The following is a 27,384-nucleotide window of genomic DNA, read 5'->3' as shown; positions in this document are numbered from 1 at the left end:
GGACTGGAAATTGAACCAGCGATCCTTTAGTTTGCAGGCAGGTGCTCAATCCACTGAGCCACACCAGGTAGGGCAAGGGCAGAAATTTTTATCTAACCTTGTTCACTTATGTATCCCAAACACTTCAAATTGTGCCTGGCATAGAGTTAGTGTTCAATTATTTTTGAATGAATTTATGGAAGATAATGTGCTAAAAGCACTCCACCCTTGGCAAGGGCATAGAGTCAGACTCATGGTATGAAGTGGAGTCTGGTGAGGGCTAACCCTCCTGTGAGGAGAGGCTAGAAAAAATGGCCACTGTTGCATGCAGCTTTGGCTTGGTATCGAGCTGCATTTCTGCTCTCATGACTGGAGAAAGCTCCACATGCCGCGAACATGCTTAGTAATACTAGGGATTTCACAGCAGATTATGCGTTCTGAGCAGCTGAAATGAGACTAGATTCTGGACTTGGAATCCCTGGTTGGAGCACTGGGTGTGGGGGGTAGATGGAGACAATCAAAAAGCCCCAAGTGGGTCGAATTTAGACAAGGGCTAGATTTCTCTATGTGAGAATTCAGAGCAGGGGCTGAGCACAGAAGAGCCATGGAGGCTTAAAGCTTTGGGAGGTGGAGGAGGAGAGGGAGGGATCCAGTTTTTAGTAGTACAGGAGATATGCTGGGAAAATAAGTGTTAAAGAGAGATTAAAGAATTAACCTCCTCTGTTTATAAGTGTTATAGACCTCCTTGTGTTACAGTGTTTATTAGTGTCACAGACCTCCTCTGTATTTCTATGAAATATTAGGTAAAATCTAGATTGCTTTGATATAAGTGAATTCTTCCCTGAGAATGGGAAAGAGATGGTGTATCCCAAGTCAGACTTGGTACAAGGGGATAAGATGAAAAGATGGTATGTGGGGATATTGGACATCTGGATTACATATAATTAGGAGGAGAAGTGATAGGACTTCATGACGGATTGGGATAAGAGATGGGAATTTGGCAGTGAGATCGTTGGTGCCCTTGGAAGGGCAGTCTCTGTGGAATGGTGAGTACAGAAGCCAGAATAGGGTGAGTTGGAGTGTGAATGAGAGATGAGGAAAGAGAGCTATGTAAACAGCTTTTTCAAGAACCTTAACTGACTGGGAGAGAATTTAGGGTTTGGGTTTTTTTTTCAGAGCGGTGTAACTAGAACTTGTTTGTATGTTGATGAGAAGGAACCGTTAGACTGGGAGAGTTAATGATGTCAGAGGGGCTGGCTGATGTGACGGATGAAGTACCTGAGAAAGGAAGAGGAGGTGTTACCCAGAGTACAAGTAAAAAAAGGAGGAAGAAAAGGGGGTGGATACGGGCAGGTTTATAGTTTTGGTGGTAGGTATAGTGGCATTATTTATGGGGGAGCTGCTGCTTTGGCAGTGATACCAAAAACCTTTCTGTTTGCTGCCCTACTAATGCATATACCAGTGTTGGTAAACTCTAAATTATTGGTGTTTTCTTTGAACATACAGGACCAGGGCTTTGTAATTTCTAGTCTTGCAAGGGAGTCAAGACCCTCCACTGTAATTTCATAGTTGTAGGATTTGTAGCTAAATATGTAGATATGGGCATTTCAGTACATTTACTGTATTTTTTGAGATATGTATGATATAATATCAACTATATGGAACATCATAAATGTTTGAGCTTCCCTCATCAGCCAGTCCCCTTATGTTCCAACCCTAATGAGCAATTGCTTATCCCTAAACATACCCTCTTATTTCCTGGCCATGCCATGCCATGCCTCTATGTACAATGCTGAATTTTCCCCTACCCCAATTCTTTAAGACCTAGTGCACATGTTGCCTTCTCCATGAAGCCTCTGTAAAGCTAATTCACTCCACTTGATTTCTCTACCATGACATGAACCAAAATCTATTGAAGTTTAGAAATCTATTCCACCTATACAAATCCTCTTCTTTATCACCACTTGGTACTTTCTGTGTAGTGGGTTTCCAATAGTCATTTGTTGAGATTAATCAATGCTGGATAGTTGAGGAACTATCTAATAAGCACCAAACTTTAAAAATTATAAACATTCAGGATAGTAATGCTAAAGTCTGCAGAAGCCCTCAGAGCTCATTGAAATGTATGGGACTGTGGCACTACCTTAGTGCTGAAAGGCTTGGGCTGCTGGACTTTGTTTTATGGAGTTTGTAGTTTTTCATCTCACTGTGCATCTGATTTTAGCAGCTATTCTCCTTTTCGTTTTCTGCTTTTAATCAGATTAATCTGATGATGAATCTGTTTGGAAAACTACATGCTTTAGAAATGAAAGTAAGAATAATTAGACTTTATAGGGCTCTTATGGGAATAAGGCTTTGCACGTTGGTGCATGGACTCCTCCGCTTTGTCCTCTCACTCCTTTAGTATCTTCTGGGGGTCAGCAGTACAATAGGTGCAAAGGCAGAGCTTCATCCTTGTCTTCAAGCTGTTCAGGGTTCCTCTCTCTTAGCAGCACAGAGGGCTTTCTGTGGTTCTCAGCTGTACTTCAGGTAATAGTTCTTTTATTTTAGGGTTTGAATGATGCATTTTGCATATAAGTAATAAGAGTAGGAATTAAATAAAGGGTCTTGTTTTCAGCCCAGCAATTTTCAACCTTGTGCCACAAGAATTTTTACGTATATATTTATTTTTAATCCTCACTTGAGGATGTTTACTGATTTTAGAGAGAGAGGATATGTTTATTGATTTTATTAATTTTAGAGAGAGAGAATGGGAGACATTGATTGGTTGCCTCCCATAGACTCCCTGGCTGGACATTGAATCTGCAACCTAGGTCCGTGTTCTGACAGGGAATCTAATTTGCAACCTTTTGGTGCACAGGGTGATGTTCCAACCAACTGAGCCATCTAGCCAGGCCACGAGAATTTTAAAAACATGTAATACCTGACTATTTAGTCAGGGGCACTGACCTGTTTTCCCTTAGATGGTCAAATAAAAAAATGACAGCCCTGGCTGGTGTGGCTCAGTGGATTGAGTGCCAGCCTGTGAAGCAAAGGGTCACCCGTTCAATTCCCAGTCAGGGCACATGCCTGGGTTGCGGGGCCAGGTCCCCAGTTGAGGGTGTGTGAGAGGCAGCCACATATTTCTCTCCCTCTCTTTCTCCCTCCCTTCTCCCCTCTCTCTAAAAAAATAGAATCTTTTAAAAAATGACAACAGCGAACATAACAATAGCTGTCCAGTGTGAGTGAATCAAAATTATACCTATTTTTTTTTTGTCAAATCAGCAACAAATATATTTTTTGGTGTGCCACAGAATTTTAATATTTAGTTTATGTGTGCCATGAGATGAAAAAGGTTGAAAATCGCTGTTTTAGACTTCTAAATTGTCTTATATGGAATTGTAACAAAATTACAAAACAAAGAAAATGAAGTGTATGTCTTTTCTTTTTCTCTTATAGGAAATACAGATGAAGCGGACTGCAATTGAAGCTTTTAATGAAACAATTAAAATATTTGAGGAGCAGTGTCACACACAGGAACAATATCGCAAAGAATACATTGAGCGATTTCGTAGAGAGGGGAATGAAAAGGAAATTGAACGGTAAACGCACCTAATACCTCCAAGCACATCAGGGAGACAAGACGTCCTTTCTTCCCCAGTAATCTCTTTTGTGTTTGCTTTTACCCCTCCAACTTCACCGTCCTTACATATAGAAATACTTGCTGTTCCCACCAGTGGCACCAAACTGAACCTCCTCTCTTCTGCATTCTTTCTCCCTTCTCCATTCTCTCACCCTTTAGGACTCAGCTTAGACGTGACTTTTTCTAGAAAATCTTCCCTGACTCCCTCAACTGATATGGGGGCTTTTTGTCCCTACCCCTACAGTATCTGGTCCTGATCCCTAATGTAACATTTACGGAATGCCCCTCTCTTAACTGCAAGCTTGTTGAAAGTAAAGATGTTGTCTTGTTTTCACTGATAGTTATAGCACCTATTATGGTTCTGGAGAGTACATGGCGGTGCTCATTGAATATTCGTTGAACTGAAAATCAGTCTGAGAATAAACTGGAGGTGGAACAAGACCGTGAGCAGGAATGGCAGCCTGACTATCACAGGCAACTGTAGTCTTTGTGGTCATCAAGTTAAAAGATGGTGAGGGCCTGAACCAGAGCAGGGAAGTAGGTGGAGTTAATGGAAATGCTGAGGATTTGAGGCCTGAGCGGCAGTGATTGGTGTGGGATAAGTGAAAGATTATTCCTATTGACTAAGGAATATAAGTCACTAAGGGATGGTCTTATCCACCAAAATAGAGAGTATGTAAGGAGAGTTTAGAGCTGGAACCAATGAGTTTGAGGTTCCTGTGAGAACCCAAATGGAGTTGCTGAAAGTCCGTTGGATTTGGAATTCTGTACAGAAAAGATTTGGGAGGCGTAAGTGTGTAGGTGATAATAGATGCTAAAAATAAGATTACACAGAGTGAATGAGCAGCATGAGAAGTATTGGATCCGGCAACTAAAAGGATATCGTAAAAGCAAATTTAGTGGAATATTGGAAGACTGAGCCAGATAACGGTGGGTTGAGGAGTGAAGAAGTGGATAACAAATAAAAATGAATCCTATGCAAGGGAAAAGCAAAATGATTTCTCATGTTAACACCACAGTGTCAGTGAACTTCTGTGTGCTAAAGAATAGTGTTGAGTGCTATGAGACAGTATAGCTTAGTGGTTGAAACCAGGAGCTTGAATTCTGTGTTGAATATTTACTAGCTGTGTGACCTTGGTTGAGTTACTTACCTGTTTGAGCCTGTTTTCTGCTCCAAAAGCTGTAGATAATACCTTGTTGAAATTCTGTGAGAAGTAAGTGATAAAGACACACACATTCGTGATACAGAAGGGCATGTGTGTGTGTATGTTGGCATATGCTATCAATAAATGACAATTATTAATAATGAAGAAATAGAAAAGAACTTGTGGTTTAGTTGCAAAGGAAGGTAAAGTAACATGATGATGTTTTAATAGTTTGTCATTCACATATCGAATGACAAATGAGTAGTGTGGGCAATTGTTGCCTTAAGGGTTCAGAGCACAGCAAAACTTTGTGTGTTAGAAAGCTTATAGCCGTTATGTACTGAGTACTTACCAAGGTGTATCAGGCATTGTTTAGTCCTTTACATGTATTACCACATCACATTTAATTTACACAGTAACCCAGTGAAGTAGGTACTATTTAAGTACCCATTTTAAACAGAAGAGGAAATGAAGGCGTAGAGAATTTAAATAACTTGCCCATAGCCACACAGTAGGTAGCAGATCAGAGATTTAAACTTAGGCAGCCTGACTGCAAAGCCATTGCTCTTAACTGCTATATTATGTTTTGATATCATACATATAACTTCACTTGTTCAGTCATGACTTGATCCAAAGCCCAAATAAGGTCATCAGGATTCTCATACTCTTGTCTTTTGGTTCTATTTTCCTCTGTGTTGGCTTTATCCTCAGGCAGGCTTCTCTATGAGATGGCAGAATAGCAGCTGGGAGTCTTAGAATCGCGTACATATTCATAATTTAGCAATCCCAGTGGAAAGATCTCTGTTTATTATAGTTCTAGCAATAGCCTGGAATCGACTCTTATTAGTCAGTTGGGGTATCACTGCTATTCCTGAACCAGCAGACACTGTCACCTGAGGGTATGGAGAGGATGGAATGGAATACTTATTTCCTTTTTATTGAATTTATTGGGGTGACACTGGTTAACAAAATTGCACAGGTTTTAGGCGCACATCCTGTAACACATCACGTGTACATGTATTGTGTGTTTACCACCCCAAGTTGGAATGGAATACTTTTATCGTCCAGGCTGGATTGTGTGGCTCTTCACCCGTGAATCTGAGATGGGGCAGGAAACCCATCAGGCACCATCAGGGAGCTATTACAAGAAGAGTGGGGATGGATGTGGGCCAGGTAAAAGCAGCAGATGTTGACCGCACTTAAAATATTAGGGTTGTGCTCACTCTATAGAATGCCTCTGTTTGGTTCCTGTTTTAGCTTTAACATGTCAAATATTTTCACAGAATTATGATGAATTATGACAAATTGAAATCACGGCTGGGAGAGATTCATGATAGCAAAATGCGTCTAGAGCAGGATTTGAAGAAACAAGCTTTGGACAACCGGGAAATAGATAAAAAAATGAATAGTATCAAACCTGACCTGATCCAGCTGCGCAAGATCCGCGATCAACACCTTGTGTAAGTAGTGCCGCCCTGTATGGGAGGGAACCACCAGCACCAGGTTACTCCTGGCACTAGAAACATTAGGGGTAGAAGAACAGATTTATAATTGAGAACTAGACAGTGAAGTTGTAAGAATGTAGGGAAGCATTCTTGTTAGTAGTAGGGGTACCAGAGTTCACCTAAAGTCAGTGTGTGGGAGCAAAGGAGGACTCTAATCCATACAAATGCCTTGGAAGTCTTGGGGTGGCTGGGGCATGAATAAAATGATGTAGCTTAAAAAATACAGTTACATTTGCCTAAAATACAAAAACCAGAATCTTTGGTAATATAGAAATAGAAATTATTCCTCATGGGCACAGGCGAGGACACTAATAGTGCAGGCCTACGGATAAGTATACAGAATAATCTACTAAAGGGATTTTATTTTGAAGAAGTGAAATTCTGTATTTAAGTAACAGAAATGTTTCGATAGCAGACATGAATGATAATTTTATCTGAGGAGTGGAATCCAACTTTTTAATATTATGGAAAAATGATTTAGCTAGATATAGGGATATTATCCAAATACATAGATTGAAAGATATACGACATTTTGCCATGTATAATGTGTACTTTTTTGCCCAGATTTTTTGAGGGAAAAATAAGAGTGCACATTATACGTAGGTAGTACTAATTCCATATCTATATAAATGTTTTTAATTCTTTTATTTATGCTTATGCATTACAAGTGTAACTATAGAAAGCAATAATGATACCCGAATGCAAAATAATATCCTGGAATATGATAATCAGTTTTGTTTCTAAATATAAATAAATAAATAATTGAATTAAAAAATTAAAACCAGCCCTGGCTGGTGTGGCTCAGTGGATTGAGGGCCAGCCTGCGAACTGGGCCGTCGCTGGTTCAGTTCCCAGTCAGGGCACATGCCTGGTTTGTAGGCCGGGTCCCCAGTTGGTGCACTAGAGGCAATCTCCCTCTCTCCCTCCCTTCCCCTCTCTAAAAAATAAATACATAAATAAGTAAATTAGTAAGTTAAAACAAGGATTTTTTTCCTGAAAGTTTGGGCCACAAAGGCATTATACATGGCAAAATATGGTATTAGCAGAACAAATTGTGTGGATTACGTTTTTAGGACAAATGACTGCTTCAAAGGAAAAATCCAAGAGAAAACAAAATATATTAGGTTTAGTTCTAGGTAAAGAATAGACTTATGAAATATGTTTATGGGTTTCATGCATGTAAAACAATTCAGTTCAAACTCCTGGCAGGAGAAGATGGAGTAAAGACCTCTGACTGTGTTTTCCATAAATGTCAGGCTTTCTTTGTGTGAGAAAGGGAGAGGGAATAAAACACAAGCTTAGAAGTTGGAACAGTTTCAGTAGAGGATAATTTAAGGTGATTGTTTTGGGGTCAATTACAACTACACTATGCCAGGTGGTTTTTAGTACACTCCTCTTTAGAGATCATTTCCATTTGCTAATACGGCACCAAAAAAAGTCAAGCAAGTACATATAGCATACAGAAGAGCTTTGGAAACAAGGCAAGGAGATGCCCCTGTCTAAAATCAGGGTGTGTCTGCTTTTGGAATACTTACATGGTTCTGGTCATATAATGAAGCTGAAGAAATGCCCAAGAAGTCTTTGCCATGGACCAAAGGATTGAATAGAAGCACTTCTTTGCTCTGGAAAGCAATGATATTTAGAAATACACCATCCCAAAGAGCATGAATAAGTATGGCAAACTAGAGCTTGAAAAGTTTCTCTAATGAGTTAAATAAGCTAAATATAAAAGAGTTTTGATAATATCATGGATGGTAAGCCATGACCCGCTAGTAAAGACAATTAGGAGGTTTAGGGAGACGCAGACAAGTCCTGCCTCTTCTGGAAGGGTTGTTTCGGGGAGGATGGTGCAGTGTTTCTAACAGAGACAACACTAGGCTTGGTGGGCTGGATCTGTTCCAATGCTGGCATTGTCTAGTCAGTCCTGAAGGAGACTGGTTGTAAAATGTGTGCTGCGTACAGAGTATGATCCCTCTTTGGTCCTGTTTTGAAGTTGGGAGAGGTTGGAATTCTGCAGTACCTAAGTAGAGATTGTCATTAGTTCATCAGGCCCCCTTTGGGTGTGGACATTTTCCTGCCTTTCCACTGCGTAGCCGACAAGGATTCTGTGAGATTCTCTGCTGGTATCCCAGTGTACTGTTTCTAGGATATTCTTGAGACCTTAAATATAGAACTTCATTTCTTTAACATAGAATAAAATTTTCTTAAATATAAAATCCTTTAAAATTTCCTTTCTAAAAAAGGAATTTGGTTGTTCATGTGCAGTTCTTTTTATCAGGAGCTAGTTTTTATGATTACCATTTACTTTTCTCCATATTCATAAACCTAAATTCATAAATTTAAAATAAAGAATAACTTACCATAACAATACAGGAGCATGAGTGATGAGTTTTGAGTAAAATGTACTAGAAGGGTTTGCAGCAGCTTAAGAGGTTCTGTGGAGGATGGTGTGTTCTCTTATTTCTTTCTTTGTTTAATAAAATTTTATTGGGCCTTGACTGGTGTGGCTCAGTAAGTTGGGTGTCATCCCGAAAAGTGAAGGGTCACCAGTTCATTTCCCAGTCAGGGGACATGCTTGGGTTGCGAGTTTGGTTGGGGTATAAGAGGCAACCAATTGATGTTTCTCTCTCACATCGATGTTTCTCTCCCTCCTCTAAAAATAAAGAAATAAAATCTTTTAAAAGTTTTATAGAGATTAGTTTTATCCCATACAATTTACCCATTTTGAAGTGTATAGTGCAATATTTTTATTATATTCACAGATACGTGCAACCATCATCACAGTCAATTTTAGAACATTTTCATTAATCCGAACAGAATCCATGTACCCTTAACCTAGAATCCCCTACCACCCTGTTCCCTTCAGCCCTAAACAACCACTAATCTATTTTCTGTCTCTGTTGCCTATTCCGAACATTCTATATAAATGAATTCATGTAATATGTAATCTTTTGGGAGCAGCTTCTTTCACTTGGCATAAAGTTTTTACTCATCCACATATAACATGTATCATAATCCATTGTGTGGATCTACCACATTTTACTTAACTACTTACTCATCAATTGATGGTCATTTGGGTTATTTCTAACGTGGGCTGTTATGAATAGAGCTGCTCTGGTCACTTGTGGACAGGTTTTGTATGGATGTATGTTTTCAGTTCTCCTGAGCATGTGCTGAGGAGTGAGACGGCTGGGTCACATTGTAATTCTGTGTTTAAATGGGGGCACTGCCAGGCTTTTCCAAAGTGGCTGCATTGGTTGACATTTCCACCAGCGATGGTCTGGGGCTTTTTTTTAGAGTAATGAATCACTCCTTAATTTGGCTCATAAGTTAAAAATTTTTAAACTGATTTTTTCATTTCAAGATGTCTTATATTTTATTTCATTATTGTGTAGGGAGTATGAAGTTCTGTTTATAAAATATGGTGTAAGACAAGTTGTATTCCTCTTTTTCTTTATTTTTTAAAATATATTTAATTGATTATGCTATTACAGTTGTTCTACTTTTTCCCCCTTTACCTCCCTCCACCTGATATCCTAATTCCCTCCAGCAATCCCCGACTTAGTTCATCTCCATGGGTCATACATATAAATTCTTTGGCTACTTCATTTCCTATACTGTTAAGCACTTTATCTGCCCTTCCATTCTAAATGATAGCTTTGCTGGATAAAGTAATCTAGGTGGTAGGTCCTTGCTTTTCATTACTTTGAATACTTCTTGTCAGTCCCTTCTGACCTGCAAAGTTTCTTTTGAGAAATCAGCTGATAATTTTACAGGAACTCCTTTGTAGGTAACTCTCTGCTTTTCTCTTGCTGCTTCTAAGATCGTCTCTTTATCTTTAACCGTGGCATATTAATTATGTGTCTTGATGTGGTCCTCTTTGCATCCATCTTGTTTGGGGCAATGTGCTTCCTGGACTTGTATGTCTATTTCCTTCACCAAATTAGGGACATTTCCTTTCATTATTTTTTCCCAAATAAGTTTTCATTTTTTAAAAAAAGATTTTATTTATTTATTTTTAGACAGAGGGGAAGTGTGGGAGAAAGAGAGGGAGAGAAACATCAGTGTGTGGTTGCCACTTGTGCACCCCCTACCTGGGACCTGGCCTGCAACCCAGGCATGTGCCCTGACTGGGCATCGAACCAGTGACTCTGTGGTTCGCAGGCCGGTGCCCAATCCACTGAGCCACAGCAGCCAGGGCAGTTTTCAATTTCTTGCTCTTCCTCTTCTTCTGGCATCCCTATTATTTGGATGTTCGTATGTCTAAAGATGTCCCAGAGGTTCCTAAGCCTATCCTTGTTTTTTTGAATTCTTTTTTCTTCCTGCTGTTCTTATTGAATGTTTTCTTCCTTATGTTCCAAATCATTGATTTGATTCTTGACTTCATCCACTCCACTATTGATTCCCTGTAAAGTTTTCTTTTTTCATTTAGTGTAACCTTCATTTCTGCCTGGGTCTTTTTTTATGCTGTTGAAGTTCCCAATGAATTTCTTGGGCATCCTAATAACCAGTGTTTTGAACTCTGCATTTGATAGATTGCTTATCTCCATTTTGTTTAGTTCTTTTTTTTGAGTTTTGTTCTGTTCTTTCATTTGGGCCCTGTTTCTTTGTCTCATCATTTTGGCAGGCTCCTTGTGTTTGTTTCTGTGTATTAGATAGAGCTGCTTTGACTTCCTGTCTTAGTACCGTGGCCTATTGTAGAAAAGTACGCCTGTAAATCGGATGGAGTGGAGCCATAGGTAATCGCCAGAGTGGGCCAACCTGTATGAACCAGGTCGATAGTCTCAGGTATGGTGTTGCTGCTCTGTGACTATATGTGGAGTAGGGTTCTGCAAAAGGACAGTAGCCACTGCCTAGCCTCTGGAGTTTTGTCTGGGAAAAAGCTGTTCCAGGCACTCACCCTGATGCCAGACACTTCAGTTTCTCTCTGTATGCCAGTTCAAGCTCCTGCTATAGCCCTGGAGACCAGAGGGAGTGAGTCTGCGTGAGTCCTAAGTCCTTTAAGAGGAGACATGTGAGAATCCTGCTGTGTCTTGTGCCACCTCCCCTCCCACCCCTGCCACTGGTTTTTACAGCCAGAAATTATGGGGACTTATCTTCCTGGTACTAGAATCCTGGACTGGGTGGTCTGGTGTGGGGCTGGGATCCCTTGCTCCTGAGGGATCTCTCCTGTTTTTCATGCCTGTTCCGCATCGCTGCCGCTCCTACCCATCTGGATGAATGTGACTTGTTAAATCCTTAGTTGTCAGACTTCCATGTAGCTTGATTTTCACATGATTCTAGGTGATAGTTGTTTTGTAGTTTAGTTGTAATTTTTGCTGTGGTTGTGTGAGGAGGTGAGCTGTGTTTACCTATACCTCCATCTTGACCCAAAGTCGGTAAAGGATCTCTTTTTCTTTAAATTAAAATTAATTTATTTCAAGTTCCTGCCTGCTTTGCTGTATGAAAAGTATTTTATCTCAGTTATGATTAGGACTCTTCCTACCTCCTACATATACACACACATTTGAATCATTTAAGAAAGTCATCAGAAGTACTGCCAGGAAACTAGTGGAACAAAAGTCCCCTGGCCCCCATCACTACCATCACTGGGTGTTTCTTCTGCCCCTAATCACTGGGTCCTGCTATCTGGTTAAATACTGCTGTTCCAGAAAATTCAGAGGTGCTCTTCACAGTGATCTCCTTATTGGCACTAACAGGCTCTGCATCTTAAAGCCTTCTTGTCCTCCACCCAAGGGGCCTGGTACGTGGGGCACCCTGTTCTGTTACTCCATCTCAAAAGTAGCCAGGCTCCAGGGAAGCGTAAATTCTCCTCTAGGACTTCCCCTCTCAGGGACTGCCTAGTTTAATCCTCTTTCTTGGACTAAAACACAAGTTCTTTTTCTCTTAGAGGGTGGTAGTTGGGTTGTAAGGCTTATTAGACTTTTAGAAAGGATTTCATATACACATTATTTTTTCCCTACTTGCTGGGTTGGGGACTAGGTACAGATGTGCTAAGACCAGCTATTTTTTTCTCTTTTTTTTCTTAATTTCTGTGTAAGCTATGGGAGTAGTACTTTTCCTGTATTTTTTTTTTATAAGTACTGTGCACTAACCGATTGCGCCACTGGAGTTCCTGTCATTTTTTTTTTTTTTTTTAAAGAGAATACTGAGGCATAAATAGAGGCTGAACAAAACCACACAATTAGTAACAGAATGAGAACTGGATGTTAGGTCTTTTGATTATTAGACTTCAGGTTTTTCTTCTAGAATATACTGTCTTTATGAGTGACCTAGGCATTACTCAATAACAAGATAAATATGAGTTAATATACTAAAGTTACTTGAACTTTTGCAAAATTATTTTTAAAAGTTAGTTAGTTCCTGACATTGTTAATAGATGTTGAAGGACTCAAAACTATGTATTAGTATTTGAAATGGACTTTGGGTAGATTAGAAAAGTTGTGTATGTGAAAAGGCAGGAAACCATCGTAGATGAAAGGTGGGCCCAAAACACTCTTCTCTTTCTCCTGTATTTTCATGGGTGTCCTAGCATTTGTCATCGTAGAAAGTGGAAGCTCAGTTTAAAGAAAAGGAGAACTCAAGAGAAAATGTAGTGTGGTTTGTTCACTTCAAGCCTTTTACTCATTGTGCTTGTCTCTTTAATAAAGGAAAGATCAGGGTTTTTTAAGGATAGGAAAGTTTAGGTAAGGGTGTTTAGAGGAGGTTATCTGGATATTTTACAAATAGAAGTAGTGGTGAAGGAGGGGGGTTGTTACTAAATAAATTCTATCAAGATCATGTTAGTTGTTTTCTAGCTTCACTGATCATGTAAAATGAAATCCAGGTTAACTGAAGGACACATCTTACTGAGAAAGGCTATGAAATCTGTTTAAACAATTTCTTAAAAAATATCTTTTTTTATTCAAATACTATTCTGATCATTCATGATCCAAGAACATTCAAATAATAAACCAAAAAGAAATAGATGTTAAAGATCGATCTTCAAACATTGTAGCCAGTGATGCCACGCTTGCCTACAATCTCGCCGATGTAAAACCACATCCACCCCTCAGTGGCCACCAAACCATTCAGCACAGCTTCCTTAACTGTGAGCTGTTTGAAGCCACCAGTTTGAGCACTATTGACTATTTTTTTCAAGCTCTGAATAGCTGTTGGGATCTCAGCAGGGGTTGGAGGAATCAGCTCACCCTTGGCATAGTGCCAAAATGTGGCCAGTCGAGGTTTTGAGTAAGTCACAGCAGCATTTACCAGCACTGGGGCCTTCTCTGCAAGGTTACGGACAAATTGGGCCATGGTTGCCGGATGGAAATTCTGTTGTCCTGCCGACCAGCTGAATGTCACCCCTCAAAAGGCTGTTTAAACAATTTTAAAATTAGGTGTGATACCAACTTATCTAGTGTACTTGGAGTCAGAGAGAGATACAAGATGACCTTCGAGTTGACCATGAAGATTTCTTAAAAACAGCCTACCAGCAAATACTTATTGACTATTTATTGAATATCTACTATGTGCTGGCACTGTTTTCAGCATTGGGATTAGCCATGAGCAGGACAGACCCCCTCCTTTATAGCAGCTTACATTTTAGTGGAGGAGACAAACATTAACAAGTAAAAATATAAAACAATTCCAGGCAAGTGCTATGAAGATGATAAAGTAAGGCAAAGTACAGAGAGGGACTGGGGATTGCCTTGGTTGGGACGGTGAGGGCAGTCATCCCTGAGGAGATGACATCTATATGAGACCTGAATGATCAGGAGCCTGGTTGGGGCGTGGCAATGAAAGAGTTTTTATATTCCACTCAAGTTTTAGAGCATCAGCCATCTCAATAGTTTATATCATTTTACATCTAAAATGCTGCTGCATTTTAAAATACTAATATTTGTCCTGGCTGGTGTGGCTCAGTGGATTGAGCTCAGGCTGCAAACCAAAGGGTCACTGGTTTGATTCCCAGTCAGGGCATGTGACTGGCTGGCAGGCCAGGTCCCCTGGGGCCATGTGAGAGGCAACCACACACCGATGTTTCTCTCCCTCTCTTCCTCCCTTCCCCTCTCTCTAAATAAATAAATAAAATCTTTAAAAAAATATATAAAATACTAATATTTACCTGTTAATGAAGTAAATTTCTATTAATTACTCAGATTGCCACCCTAAATTTCTTATGACTTGCTTAGGTGCAAAAATAGACCTTGAAATTCTGTTTTAGAATTTTAAACTCAATAGTAGACCCCTCGGGAATTGAATCTGAAACTCATGACACTGCACTGACCTGACTGCTGATTTCAGCAGCACATGTCCCTCTGTGTTTGAGTGGCAGTGTGTGTGTGCTTGTGGTAAAACCTAGAAAAGGAGAATGAAAAATGAGAGAAACTCCTCATTTCAAGTAGCTCTTTGTGTTGCTGCCTTTTTGCAGAAAGTTGAAGGAAAAATAATGGAGAAATGAGTAGGGAAATCTCTGGCCACTATCGGTGGGACTGGGGAAAATAAGAAGTCTCGGGGCTCTGGAAGTTTGGTTGGCTTGGTTGTGTATACTTCGTCCAGGCAGAGTTTGCACAGGTGCTGACACTGGTGTCACCCCTCTGGCAGATGGCTCAATCACAAAGGAGTGAGACAGAAGCGCCTGAATGCCTGGCTGGGGATCAAGAATGAGGATGCTGATGAGTAAGTTTCCTCTGTACCTTTTCGTGGGGGCTTTGTTTCCAGGGTAAGACATGGGCCTTCTTTATACATGTTAAATGCTGGTCCTCATTGACATTTGAGGATATTGAATCAAGAACTTTGCACATCTTTTGAATTGAATTGCCCTGTAGGCACTTGAGTTCAGAGACCTTCTGGACCACCGTGAAACAAAAGCATTGCTCGTTCAGACATCCATGTGTCAGCTGTTGGATGAGATGTGTGAATTCTGTGCTTTCTGTACCATAGCAAGTAATGATGTTAAAAAGCATCCAACTGATTACAATTTCATTTTGTGATTTTGCGGTTAAAGGTTTAGGAGAGTTTTATTTATGAATTTGCTTTTAGATATAAGTAACTTGATTGTTAGAGTAACATCTGACCATTTAATTTTTAGGACCTATTTCATCAATGAGGAAGATGAAAACCTGCCCCATTATGATGAGAAAACCTGGTTCGTTGAGGATGTCAATCGAGTACAAGCAGAGGACTTGCTTTACGGGAAACCTGATGGTGCATTCTTAATTCGTGAGAGTAGCAAGAAAGGATGTTATGCTTGCTCTGTGGTGTAAGTCTTCTCTGTGGGTATGACCTTTTGAAAACTTCGGCTTTGATTAAGAGAAAATCAGTCCCTCATAGATTAGTTCAGGTGCAGTAATGAGGGCCTGTGGCTTGGACCATTAATATTTTATAAAGGAAACAGTTGCTTTAGGAGAGGTGATATCTGAAATCATTTTGGGGATTTTAATTTAAATGGTAAATAGATTAGGCCCTGCAGTGTTGCTCCTGAATTTCAGGTATTTGTGAAAAGTAACGAGATCTTCCATTGAAAAGCTGACTTAATTGTTTAGTAATCTCTAGCATGCCTAACTTGGTCTTCATTGTCAGATTTAGGAAGGCTTGATTAAATAGAACTGTTTTTACTTCGGAACAAAAACTTTATAAATTTTATACTTAAATAATATTCAGTTGAAGTAATGATAGAAAATGTTGAGTGTTTTCCATAAAATGATCTTACGACTTTGGAAAAGCCTAATTTCATTTTAATGGAAAGTACAATTCTGGGGGCTACTAACCATGCATTGGTCAGATTTTGCCTAAGTATTATGTATATTCTTTAGAAAGGCAAATTTCTCCATTGACAAAGACCACACTTAGAGTAGAGGTATAGTGTGATGCTTATGAGAGCAAGCTTTGGTGCCACATGTACTGGATTCAAATTCTGACTGTGCTGTTTACCAGATGTGTGACCTAGGGTAAGTGACTTAACTTTTGCTTTGCCCAGTTTCCTTATGGATAAAATAAGGATAATAATATCTACTTAAAGGTTTTTATGAGTATTAAATGAGTTAAAATGTGTCACGTAACGTGCTTTGATCAGTGCTAGCACACAATAAGTAAACGTTACTTACGGTGTTACTATGATAATGATGCTACTGATGGCCATGGCAAAAGGCAAGCCAAAATGACAAAATGATTTTCCTCTCACAGAGGGCCAGGTGGTGAGGACAGACAAAAGGCACTCTTATAAACGGAGTGTTCAGTGCTTTTCCATGGTCATCCTGTCTTTAGTGGTCTGCCTCTGTCATTGAGTCAGAGTTTGAATCCAAGTTTGCCTGGTTTCAAAGCCCACATTTTCCTATTACACCACACTTCATTTCACAAATATCCAAGAGAAGTAGAATCACTGTGAAATAGATATCATTAGTAGCCTGCACATATGCAGAACTGTTAATTCTGGTGGAGAAAGAAGAGATTGAGAGGGTTTGTGGCAGTGGTGGCGTTTCAGCTGGACTTTGGAAGGATGAATAATGGGATACCTATAGGCAGGAAATGGGGGAGGAGTTGTAAAGTACGTTGAATTACTATTATCCAAAGATAGAGCTTGAAAAATATTTCATCTCTCTGAAACAAAGACTGCTCAAGTTATCTGAATGCAAATGGCAGAAGAAGATGCTTTTTGCAGGAATTGAGATCTTTTAAGAACAAAAAAAAAGAAGGAAAGTCGTAATCCCAATGCATCGGTCCCCTCATGCTCTCCCCTGATCATTGGGCGGCAGCCTCAAACAAACCCAGGGAGACCAAGGAGCAGCTTGAATAACTTAGGGATTCCTTTGCGCCTTTCTTTAGCCACAGACTTGACCAGAGTCAAGTCCACAGCAGTGTGGACTTCTGCCTGTTAAATCCAGCTGCAGTCATATATCATATCTGAGTTCACATTGAAGATTTTCTGTAAGAAAATAAGTTAAAAAAGATAACTGTAAACATTTACATTTAAAAAGATCTCAAATTAATAACCTAACTTACTTACCTTAAGAAACTAAAAAAAAGAAGAAGAAGAAGAGCAAACTAAGCCCACACAAGCAGAAGAAAAGGAATGATAAAGGTCAGAATGGGAGTAAAGACTTTCCATCAAGATGCAGGCATAGGTAGACACGCTGCAACTCCTTGCAAAACCATAGAAGGAATTACAACCAGATCTCAAAAACAAATAACACTCAGAACTGTCAGAAAGTCAGGCTGTATGGAAGTCTGACAACCAAGATTTTAAAGAAGCCACATACATCCAGACAGGTAGGAGGGGCAGAGTTGTGGAATTGCGGAGATGGTGTGGCGCGTAGAGGTGGCTATGGAGGCAGGGGCAGAACAAACAGTCCCACATTCACGTGTGGTGAATAAAAATCAGAAGAGATACCTTGGGAGTGAGTCATCCCAGTCCCAGGCCAGAGTGAACAGCCTAGGGTTCCAACTCCAGGAAGATAAACCTCCATTACCTCTGGCTGTAAAAACCAGTGGGGGCTGGGGCAGCAGAAGAAACTGCTGGATTTTCGCCACTTAAAGGGCCCACATGGGCTGTGAATGTATGCAAACCTCATGGCAGCAGCTGGAAGGGTGCCAGTCATATACAGGAGGTGGGTGAGGTGACTGGGAGCAGGGTGAATGCTGGGCAGTCCTCCAGAAGCCAGGAGTGGCATTGTACCCTCTTGAAGCCTTGCACCTCACACTCCCCACAGAGCCACAAAGTGGTAAAGCAGGTTGCCCCACCCTGGCAATTACCTAAGGCTCCGCCCCACACAATTTACAGGTGCCTTTTCTACATCCGCTACTCTATGAAGTCAGAGAGTCAAAGCAGCTCTACTTACACAGAAACAAACCCAGGGAGACTGCCAAATTGAGGAGGCAAAGAAATATGGCCCAAATGAAAGAACAGAAGAAAACCCCAATAAAAGAACCAAATGAAATGGAGATAGCCAACATATCAGATACAGAGTTTAGAACACTGGTGATCTGGGTGCTTAGAGAACTCATTGAGTATGACCACAAAATAATGAAAGAAATGAAGGATACACTAAGTGAAATAAAAATCTACAGGAATCAACAGTGAAAAGGAGGAAGCTGGGATTCAAATCAATGATTTGGAGCAAAAGGAAGAAATAAACATTCAGCCAGAACAGAAAGAAGAAATAAGAATCAAAAACAAACAAAAAACAAAGAGAGGCTTAGGAACCTTTGGGACAGCTTTAAACATTCCAACATCAGATTCATAGGGGTGCCAGAAGAAGAAGAGGAAGAGCGAGAAATTTAAAACTTATTTGAAAAAATATTGGAGAATTTCCCCAATCTGGCAAAGGAAATAAGACTTACCAGGAAGTCCAGGAAGCTCAGAGAGTCCCAAGCAAGTTGGACCCAAGGAGGAACGCACCAAGGCACATCATCATTACATTACCCAAGATTAAAGATAAGGAGAGAATCTTAAAAGCAACAAGAGAAAAGGAGACAGTTATCTACAAAGGAGTTCCTGTAAGATTATGAGCTGATTTCTCAAAAGAAACTTTGCAGGTCAGAAGGGACTGGCAAGAAGTATTCAAAGTGATGAAAAGCAGGGACCTACAACCTAGATGACTCTATCCAGCAAAGCTATCATTTAGAATGGAAGGACAGATAAAGTGCTTCCCAGACAAGGTAAAGCTAAAGGAGTCCATCATCACCAAGCCATTGTTACATGAAATGTTAAAGGGACTTACTTATTTAAGAAAAAGAAGATAAAAAACTATGAATATTAAAAGGGCAACAAACTCACAACTATTAATAACTGAATCTAAAAAACAAAAACACGCCCTAGCTGGTGTGGCTTAGTGGACTTAGTGCTGACCTGTGAACTGAAAGGTCACTGGTTTGATTCCCAGTCAGAGCACATGCCCAGTCACGGGCCAGGTTGCCATTTGGGGGCATGTGAGAGGCAACTGATGTATTTCACACACGTGGTTGTTTCTCTCCCTCTCTCCCTCCCTCCCTCTCTCTCTAAAAGTAAATAAAATAAAAAACCTTAAAAAAAAAAACCAATAAAAAATGAACTAAGCAAACAACCATAACAGGAACCAGAATCATAGATATGGAGATCATTTGGAGGGGAGGAATGAGATGGGGAATGGGGGTAAAGGTGCAGGGAATAATAAGCAAAATTGGTAGGTACAAAATAGACAGGGGGAGGTTAAAAATAGTATAGGAAGTGGAGAAGCCAAAGAACTTATATGTATGACCCATGGACATGAACTAAGGGGGGGATTGCTGGTGAGAAGGGGCTACTGAGTGGAAGGAGGTAAAGGGGGAAAAATTGGGGCAACTCTAATAGCATAAGCAATAAAATGTACTAAATAAATAAAAATAAAAGAAGGAAAACAAAATATAAAGGATGGAAGGTAGTAAAATAGAGAGTAGAAACAATTGAAAAAATAAGTGAAACCAAAAGTTGGGATGAGCAAAATGGACAGCCTCTCGCTAAATTGAGACACACACTCCCCTATACACTCAGAGAGAAAGAAGACACAAATTAGTAAAATCAGGATGAAAAGGGGGACATTACTTGTAGTCCATACAGAAATTTAAAAAGATGATGAGTGAATATTATAAATAATTATATGCTAACAGATTAAATATCCTAGATAAAATGGACAAATTTCTAGAAGCACACCAACTCCCCAAACTGACTTATGAAGAAACGGAAAATCTGAATAGAACTATAACAATGAAAGAAGTTGTAGTATTAATTTAAAGGGGGAAAAAAAAACCCTCAAAGAGAAAAGCCCAGGCCCAGTTGGCTTCACTGGTGAATTTTACCAAATATTTTTAAAAGAATTAACACAGGTCCTTCCCAAACTGTTACAAAAAAATAGAAGAGGACGGAATACTTCCCAACTCATTTTATAAGGGTAATATTAATATTACTCTGATACCAAAACCCAGACAAAGGTACCACAAGCAAGTGAAACTATGGGTACACACGGTAGGGTTTATCCCAGGAATTCAAGGGTGGATCAACATAAAAAACCCCAACAACAACAAAAAAATCAATCAGTGCAATAAACCATATTAATAAAATAAAGGACAAAAATTGCACGATGCTCTGGTTTAGTGGGCTGGGCGTCGTCCTGCAAACCAAAGGGTCACTGGTCAGGGCATATGGCGGGGTTTCGGCCAGGTCCCTGGTTGTGGGCATGCGAGAGGCAGCCAGTCAGTGTTTCTCTTGCACATTGACGTCTCCCTTTTTACTCCCTTGCCTGCTGTCTAAAAATAAATAAATTAAAAAAAAATAAAAACAAATTACATGATTATTTCAGTAGACTCAAAAAGCTTTGACAAAATCTGACACTTTTTATTTATTTCTCACCTGAGGATGTGTTTATTCATATGTTTATTGTCACCCATATGCGCCCTGACCGGGGGTCGAAGCTAAACCTAGGTGTATGCCCTGATCAGAATCGAACCCATGACCCCTATGTTTTATGGGACAATGCTAGCCACACCGGTCAGGCTAACACTCTTTATTTTAAAAAACACTAAACAAATTAGGAATAGGAGGGCACTTCCTCAACCTGATCAAGTGTTATCTGTGAAAAACCCACAGGTAATATACTAAATGGTGAAAGACTGAATGCTGGTCCTTAAGATCAGGAAGAAGGCAATGACGTCCGTGTGCGCCACTCCTGATCATCATCATACAGAAGGTTCTAGCCAGGGCAGTTAGGCAAGAAAAAGAAATAAGAGGCATTCAGGTTGGAAAGGAATGAATAAATAAATAAAGCTAATAAATAAGTCCATCAGGGTTGCAGGTTAAAAGATCAGGATAAAAATTCAGTTGTATTTCTGTGTATTAGAAACGAACAATCTGAAAAGGAAATGAAAAAGACGCACTATTAATAATAGTATCAAAAGTGTTAAAATACCTAGGATTAAAACCAAAGCATTATAGGAGCTGTACAGTGAAAAACTATAAAACAACATTGAAAGAACTTAAAGAAGATCTAAATAAGTAGGAAGACATCCAGTGTTCTTGGATCAAAAGACTTAATATTGTTAAAACAACAATACTTCCCAAGTTGGTGTTTGTGTTCAGTGTAATCCCTTTCAAAAATCCCAGATTTTTGCAGAAATTGACAAAATGATCCTAAAATTCATGTGAAAATGCAAGGGATCTAGAACTGCCAAAATAATCTTGAAAGAATAGAAAAAAGATGAAGTATTACCTCCTGATTTCAAAACTTAGAACAAAGCTGTAGTAATCAAAATTGTGAGGTACTGACGTAAAGATAAACATGTAGATAGATCAGTGAATAGAACTGGGAGTCAAGAAATTCTTACATTTATGGTCAATTAGTTTTCTTTTTTTAAAAAAGGTTTTATTTATTTATTTTTAGAGAGAGGGAGAAAAATATCAATGTGTGGTTGCCTCTCACATGGCCCCTGCTGGGGACCTGGCCTGCAACCTAGGCATGTACCCTGACTGGGAATTGAACCAGCAACCCTTTGGTTTGCAGCCAGCGCTCAATCCCCTGAGCTACACCAGCCAGGGCTGGTCAATTGGTTTTCAACAAGGGTCTCAGTATCAGTCAGTGGGGGGGAAAAATCATCGTTTCAACACATGGTGCTGTGACAACTGGTGAGCCACATGCAAAAAAACGAAGTTGGACCCTGCCTCATACCTTGTACAAAAATTGACTCAAAATGGATCATAGACCTAAATGTAAAAGGTACAAGTATAAAACACTTAGGAGAAAACATAGGCATAAATCATTATGACTTTGGATTAGGCAGTAGTTCCTTATACACCCAAAGCACAAACACCAAAAGAAAAAATAGATAAATTGGATTTGAGCATAATTAAAACTTTTTGCATCAAAGGGCACTGTCAAGAAAGTGAAAAGACAACCCACAGACTAGGAGAAAAGGTTTGCAAATCATGTATCTGTTAAATGACTAGTGTCTAACACATAAAGAACTTAATAAAAAGATAAATGGCCCAATTCAAAAATGGGCCAAGGATTTGAGTAGACATTTTTCTGAAGATGATATGTAAGGGGTCAGTAAGCATGTGAAAAGATGCTCGGTGTCCTTGGGACTGCTAATCAAACCCACAGTGAGATAACACCAGGATGACTACAGAATAAAAAAGACGACAGTAACAAGTGTTGCTAAGGATGTGGAGAAATTGGAGCCTCTTACAATGCTGGCAGGAATATAAAGATGCAGCCATTTTGGAAAACAGTTGGTCAGTTCCTCAAAAAGTCAAACAGGGTCACCATATGACTCAGTTTCTTTCCTAGGTCTACATCCAAGAGAACTGAAAATACATGTCCAAACAAAGAATGTCATATATGAATGTTCAGAACAGTATTATTCGTAATAGCGCAAAAGTGGAAACCACCCAAGTTGGTTCATCAGCTGATGGATAGAAAAACAAAATGTGGGATATCCACACAATGGAGTATTATTCAGTCATAAGAAAAAAAATGAAGTCATGATACATGCCACAACGTGGAAGACTTTGAAAATGGTGTGCTGAGTGAAGGCCAGGTACAAAAGGTGGTGTGGTATTACATGATTCCATTTATATGAGGTGTCCCGAATAGGCAAATCCGCAGAGACAGAAAGTAGGTTTGTTGCCAGGTCCTGGATGGAGGGAGGAATAGAGTAATTGCTACATGTTTTCTTTTTAGGGTGATGAAAATATTCTAGAATTAGATAGTGGTGATTATTGCACAGTCTTGTGAATATTCTAAAAAAACTGACTTACACACTAAAAAAAATTGTTCTTGATCTGGCCCTCTCCAGTACTCTTGCCTGATGAAGATCCAGAGCTGAGTGAGTGAACGGAGCCATCCAGTTTAGCTTCGCCCGGTCTTAGTGGGAGGCGAAGGGTGTCTCTGTGACAGGTCTACGAGGCGGGGGGGCGGGGACACACATGGATGTCACATTTTACCAGCTTGATTGACAAAACATTTTTACTCCACAGAACAATTGCTCTCAGACTTCTGGTCATTTGGGGTCCCTTCGTTATTTTTTTGCCTTAATCCCCGCGGCGTTTGTGCGTTGTATCTTGCAGTGCCGACGGGGAAGTGAAGCACTGTGTGATCTACAGCACGGCGCGCGGCTACGGCTTCGCAGAGCCCTACAACCTGTATAGCTCACTGAAGGAGCTGGTGCTGCATTACCAGCAGACGTCCCTCGTCCAGCACAACGACTCCCTCAACGTCAGGCTAGCCTACCCTGTCCATGCACAGATGCCCTCGCTCTGCAGATAAAGAGGGAGCGGGAAGAGAGGTGACTCTCTAGCATTTTTTCTACAGTTTTTATTAGACTACGAGGGCATTCTTTCTACGTAGACTGCTTGTTTTGCACAAGAAGTGATTCTGTGAATGTGGAGAGGCCAAGCAGCAGCCGGCTAGGATGGAGGCATGAGGGGCCTGAGGTTCTCTGAGACTCCCTCTGCCACTGCACTGGTGTGGGAAGCTGGAAGCAGATGTTTTTTGGGAAGTCTGTTTCATTGGGATTTTTGTTTTGTTTAGCCAGGCACCCTCAACAGAACACATTAGGCTGGGGGGCGGGGGGCGTATGTGGAAGCTTTGAAGAGTCCATGTCCTCTTTCGGTCTTCAACTCTGAGAATGTGGCAGGGGCACGGCTCTGTGGGGAGTTCAGTTTTGATCTGGCAGTCTCTTTTAACTTCCTCCCGACAGAAGGTTGTTCTGGTCTGTGGTAGAATGGCATTTGGTGAAAGAGACAACCAAAGGAAGATGGGGAGGCTTGGGGCTTCATCTATGGACTCTCAGTCAAGGGGGTAAAAACCTTCAACTGAAGGTTCTGTATTTCTTAACCAACATAACAGCCATCGACATTTCATAGCTCCTCCCTCTAAAGAAGCATTGTTTAGAAACCAAATTGATCCCAGCAAAATAATGTCTGTTACAGGACTACAGTCTGATGGGAGAAGGCAGTGCTCGTGTCTGAATGTGTACTGTACCAAAACTTGAAAATTAAAGGAAAACTAGAATTTATTAGTTTTAGCAAACACTAAAATTGGTCAGTGTAACTCCTCTGCCCTGCCCTTGTTTCTCAGAGATGAGAATAGTGTTCTTTTTGTGGGCATGGTGAGCTTTGAATCATAAAATGAAGTTGGTGCTTGTGTGGTGTTTCCTTAGCCTAAAGAACGGTCTGTTGTTTGAAACCTTTGTAACTTGTTTGTATGAGTAAAGAAAAGGTGCAATCCAGTGCTTTTAGATGGCTTGATATACCAAATAATGATATAGGATGACATTCTTCTATGTGCTTCCCCAGTGAACATGGTTTGATTACTCATCTCCTGTCCTTTGCTGGGTAGGGTTTAGGGGGGGTCATACATGGGTTGCTAAGGCTGTGGAAGGAAGGGGGCCAGATTGTAGTCAGGGACCTCAGTAAATCACAGACCCGAGGCTCTGGTGTCCAGGGCAGGGGTCATCCCACATTACCCATGTGCTTCCATACAGTGCTTTCTGAAACTTGTAAGGAGAGATAAGGATGGTTTGGAGTTTAGACTGTTAGTAGAAACCATCTGGAAGCTTTTTTCTGCCTTTTTTGTGATCCTGCCATTAAGATGACGTGCACAGACTGTCCTGATTAGAGGCCAGGATCTTCTGCTCCATGTGGTTTAAGCCTTCCAGCTGAGTGAAGCTAGACGAATGGAGTTGGAGGCAGGCGTCTCCTACTTCCATTATGCCCCATCCCCATCAGTCAACACTCATTTGACAAATAGAGTTCAGCTGCCTCTGAGCCAGTTCTGGAACCATAATAGGCTCAGAGTGAGTCAGCTGTTTGAGCCCCAAGCTGTGCAGTCAGGCGTCCTGGCCGAGCTAGACACGAAGCCAGTATCTGGGTCTTGATACATAAGGCTTACAGCTAAGAAAGCTCCAGTTGGGGGGTGAAAGGAACAAATACTGCTTTCCCCGAGCACTTAGCTTGGTGACAGGACCATGATGTAGAAATTACACAGAGATAAAGAGTTTTGGAAAAACCTTCAGTTACTAACAATCAGGATAGGAAGGAAAGATCATCACATCTTTGGCTTTTCCTTGGTTATGTTGCAGTTTCAGGATTGGGGGAGGCAGACAAATGAACCCCGCCCTCCTTCAGTGTCACTGTTCTGACTTCAGCCCATCACTGGTAGTCAGTGAGCTGCACATCCATTCCCCAAATTGCCAGACTGAAATCTTTCTGAAAGTTTCACTGAGTAACGTCGGGCTTATTGCTGCTAGGCACACCTGAATAGCCTTGCACCTACCTGGTTGTTGAACTTGCTTATGCAGTTAGATGCTCAAGATTGGGTGCAAGGAATCCCTCCTTTCTGGTACTAAAATTTAGTGCTTTGAAAGTCTTAAATGAAAATGGGAATAAGGATACACACCTGTAGTGGTCAGCTGTGTGGTGCTCTTGGTCAGGTAGACATTAAGGGTGTGCAGGGAGAGAGCACCATCCGTTAGCTACACTTGGGCTGGCTTCTGGAAAGGGCTGCTCTTTTTTAGTTCTACATTCCTTCATTTTTTCTTTCCAGTTTTTAGTTCTTGAATCTGTTGCATTGTGGGGACTAGACCTAGCGATCATTTGAGAAGTTATAAAGTTAGTAGTTGCCATGATCTGCCTGACCCTGAGTCAGTGGAAATGGCATAGGGACAAGTCTACTAGCCACTTGGAGGGGTAATATGCTGCTCCTTACTCCATGGTCTTGGCAGCAAGTCTTGGCTTCCATCTGAGTCTAGTTCTTTGTTCTGTCCCATGCATGATCTGACATCGTTGTGACATCTTAACTGCAGCCTCACTGAGGCAGATGGTAAAGAGAGAGAACAAGACCAGAGTAGCCCATTGTTTTCCTGGCTGGAGAAACCAGCTACCAACATGGGAGCAGCTCAGGGCTGGCTGGACACAGGTCTTACGCCTGTCTATTCCAGGTGGAGCTTTCATCACAGAACAATGCTGTCTCCACCTGGACATAGATGCTAAACCTTGGCCTCAGGCCTGTTCAGGGTAGCTGTATCCTTAACCACTTATTTGGCCAAGGTTGAGGATTTCCTAATAACTCTTCTCCTCCGTCTCATCTCCAAGCCCTGATGGAACCTCCCACTTATTTTGGGCTTCATGTGGTCTGAAGAAACTTTGTTGACAGCCAGTGTGGAGTCTCTTCTTCTTGCTGCAAGGAACCAGCCTTCTGGGTCCCCTTGGGCTAACAGTTGGATCTGGGCAATTCCTAGTTTTCAAGGTGGTCTCTGTTGCCAGTTAAGACTCAGGTAGTCTGCTGTGAGGTCTTAGTGGCCTCAGAGGGTCCAGATGGGGGTCTGGCTGGGCCCTCTGCTACCAACTACCCATCCTTGCTCCAGCTCCAGCCACTTGTGACAACCCTGTGTCCTTACAAATTCCAGCATGTGACTTTGGTGCCCTGTTGTTACTTGTGAAAAACCTATTCTGTCGTCTTTGATATAGTCAAAAAATTTCATGTAGTTTACGTAAAAATATCTGGTTCACAAGGAAGCCAACTATATGTCTTGTGTTGGGACTTCACAATGTAGTTCCTAGACCACTTTTGCAAATTGTTCTTGTCGCCAGATGTGTTCAGACATTGCTGTGCAGTTGTAGGGGAGGGTGGGGGGAAGATGGGGGAGATACTTTTTGGTCTTTGATTTTTACCTTCCCCAAGAGGGGACAGTCTGGCCAACTTCTCCAGTAATGCAATAAAGACATTGCAATAAAGTATTTTTCTGTCCTCGTGCTATGGGGGGGCCGGGCTGGGGGCTGGGAGCAAGGGGAGGGCTGGGTGTTGAAAAGCCCTGAAACTTCCAGGCCTCCTCTCCTATGAGCACCGATTGGTCCTGGGGCTGAACTGGGGCCACCAGAGGCTCTCTTCTACCCTGAAGAGGAAGGAAGTCGATCCTAACAGGCATGATGCCAGAATCCTGTCTGCCCAACACAGGACACAGGGAGATTCAGAAAGTAATCCTGAGGAAGTTAAACCTGAGAGCCTTTTCCTCCTCATCCCATTCCTATTAGAAAGCCCAGTTTATTCTCATCACATCCTTTCTGCCTGGAAATGTTTCCACATTCTATTTTGGAGGCCGGGGAAATGGGCTCAGTCTCACAATCTGCCCTCTTGTTGCTCTG

The 27,384-nt window shown here is 40.9% G+C and overlaps 1 protein-coding gene and 1 pseudogene across 3 annotated transcripts in view; one reads left to right on the top strand and one right to left on the bottom strand.

Moving 5' to 3' along the window:
- PIK3R3 (phosphoinositide-3-kinase regulatory subunit 3) overlaps positions 1-23,522 on the top strand; it is a 72,796-nt gene extending 49,274 nt beyond the window's left edge. For both annotated transcript variants that reach the window (XM_024571042.4, XM_024571041.4), the window contains 5 exons: positions 3,418-3,560; positions 6,030-6,206; positions 14,838-14,912; positions 15,325-15,495; positions 23,308-23,522. In XM_024571042.4, the coding sequence (XP_024426810.2) occupies positions 3,418-3,560; positions 6,030-6,206; positions 14,838-14,912; positions 15,325-15,495; positions 23,308-23,506 (765 nt within the window). In that variant the 3' untranslated portion in view covers positions 23,507-23,522. The remainder of the gene's footprint in view (positions 1-3,417; positions 3,561-6,029; positions 6,207-14,837; positions 14,913-15,324; positions 15,496-23,307) is intronic.
- On the bottom strand, positions 13,150-13,601 carry LOC112314467 (ATP synthase subunit g, mitochondrial pseudogene; annotated as a pseudogene). The gene has a single exon (XR_011650924.1). The product of XR_011650924.1 is annotated as an ATP synthase subunit g, mitochondrial pseudogene (transcript).
- Positions 23,523-27,384: the final 3,862 nt, after the last annotated feature.

Source organism: Desmodus rotundus, chromosome 3 (assembly GCF_022682495.2).
Source record: "Desmodus rotundus isolate HL8 chromosome 3, HLdesRot8A.1, whole genome shotgun sequence".
NCBI classification, from domain to species: Eukaryota; Metazoa; Chordata; class Mammalia; order Chiroptera; family Phyllostomidae; genus Desmodus; species Desmodus rotundus.
This window is presented reverse-complemented; position numbering and strand designations above follow the sequence as displayed.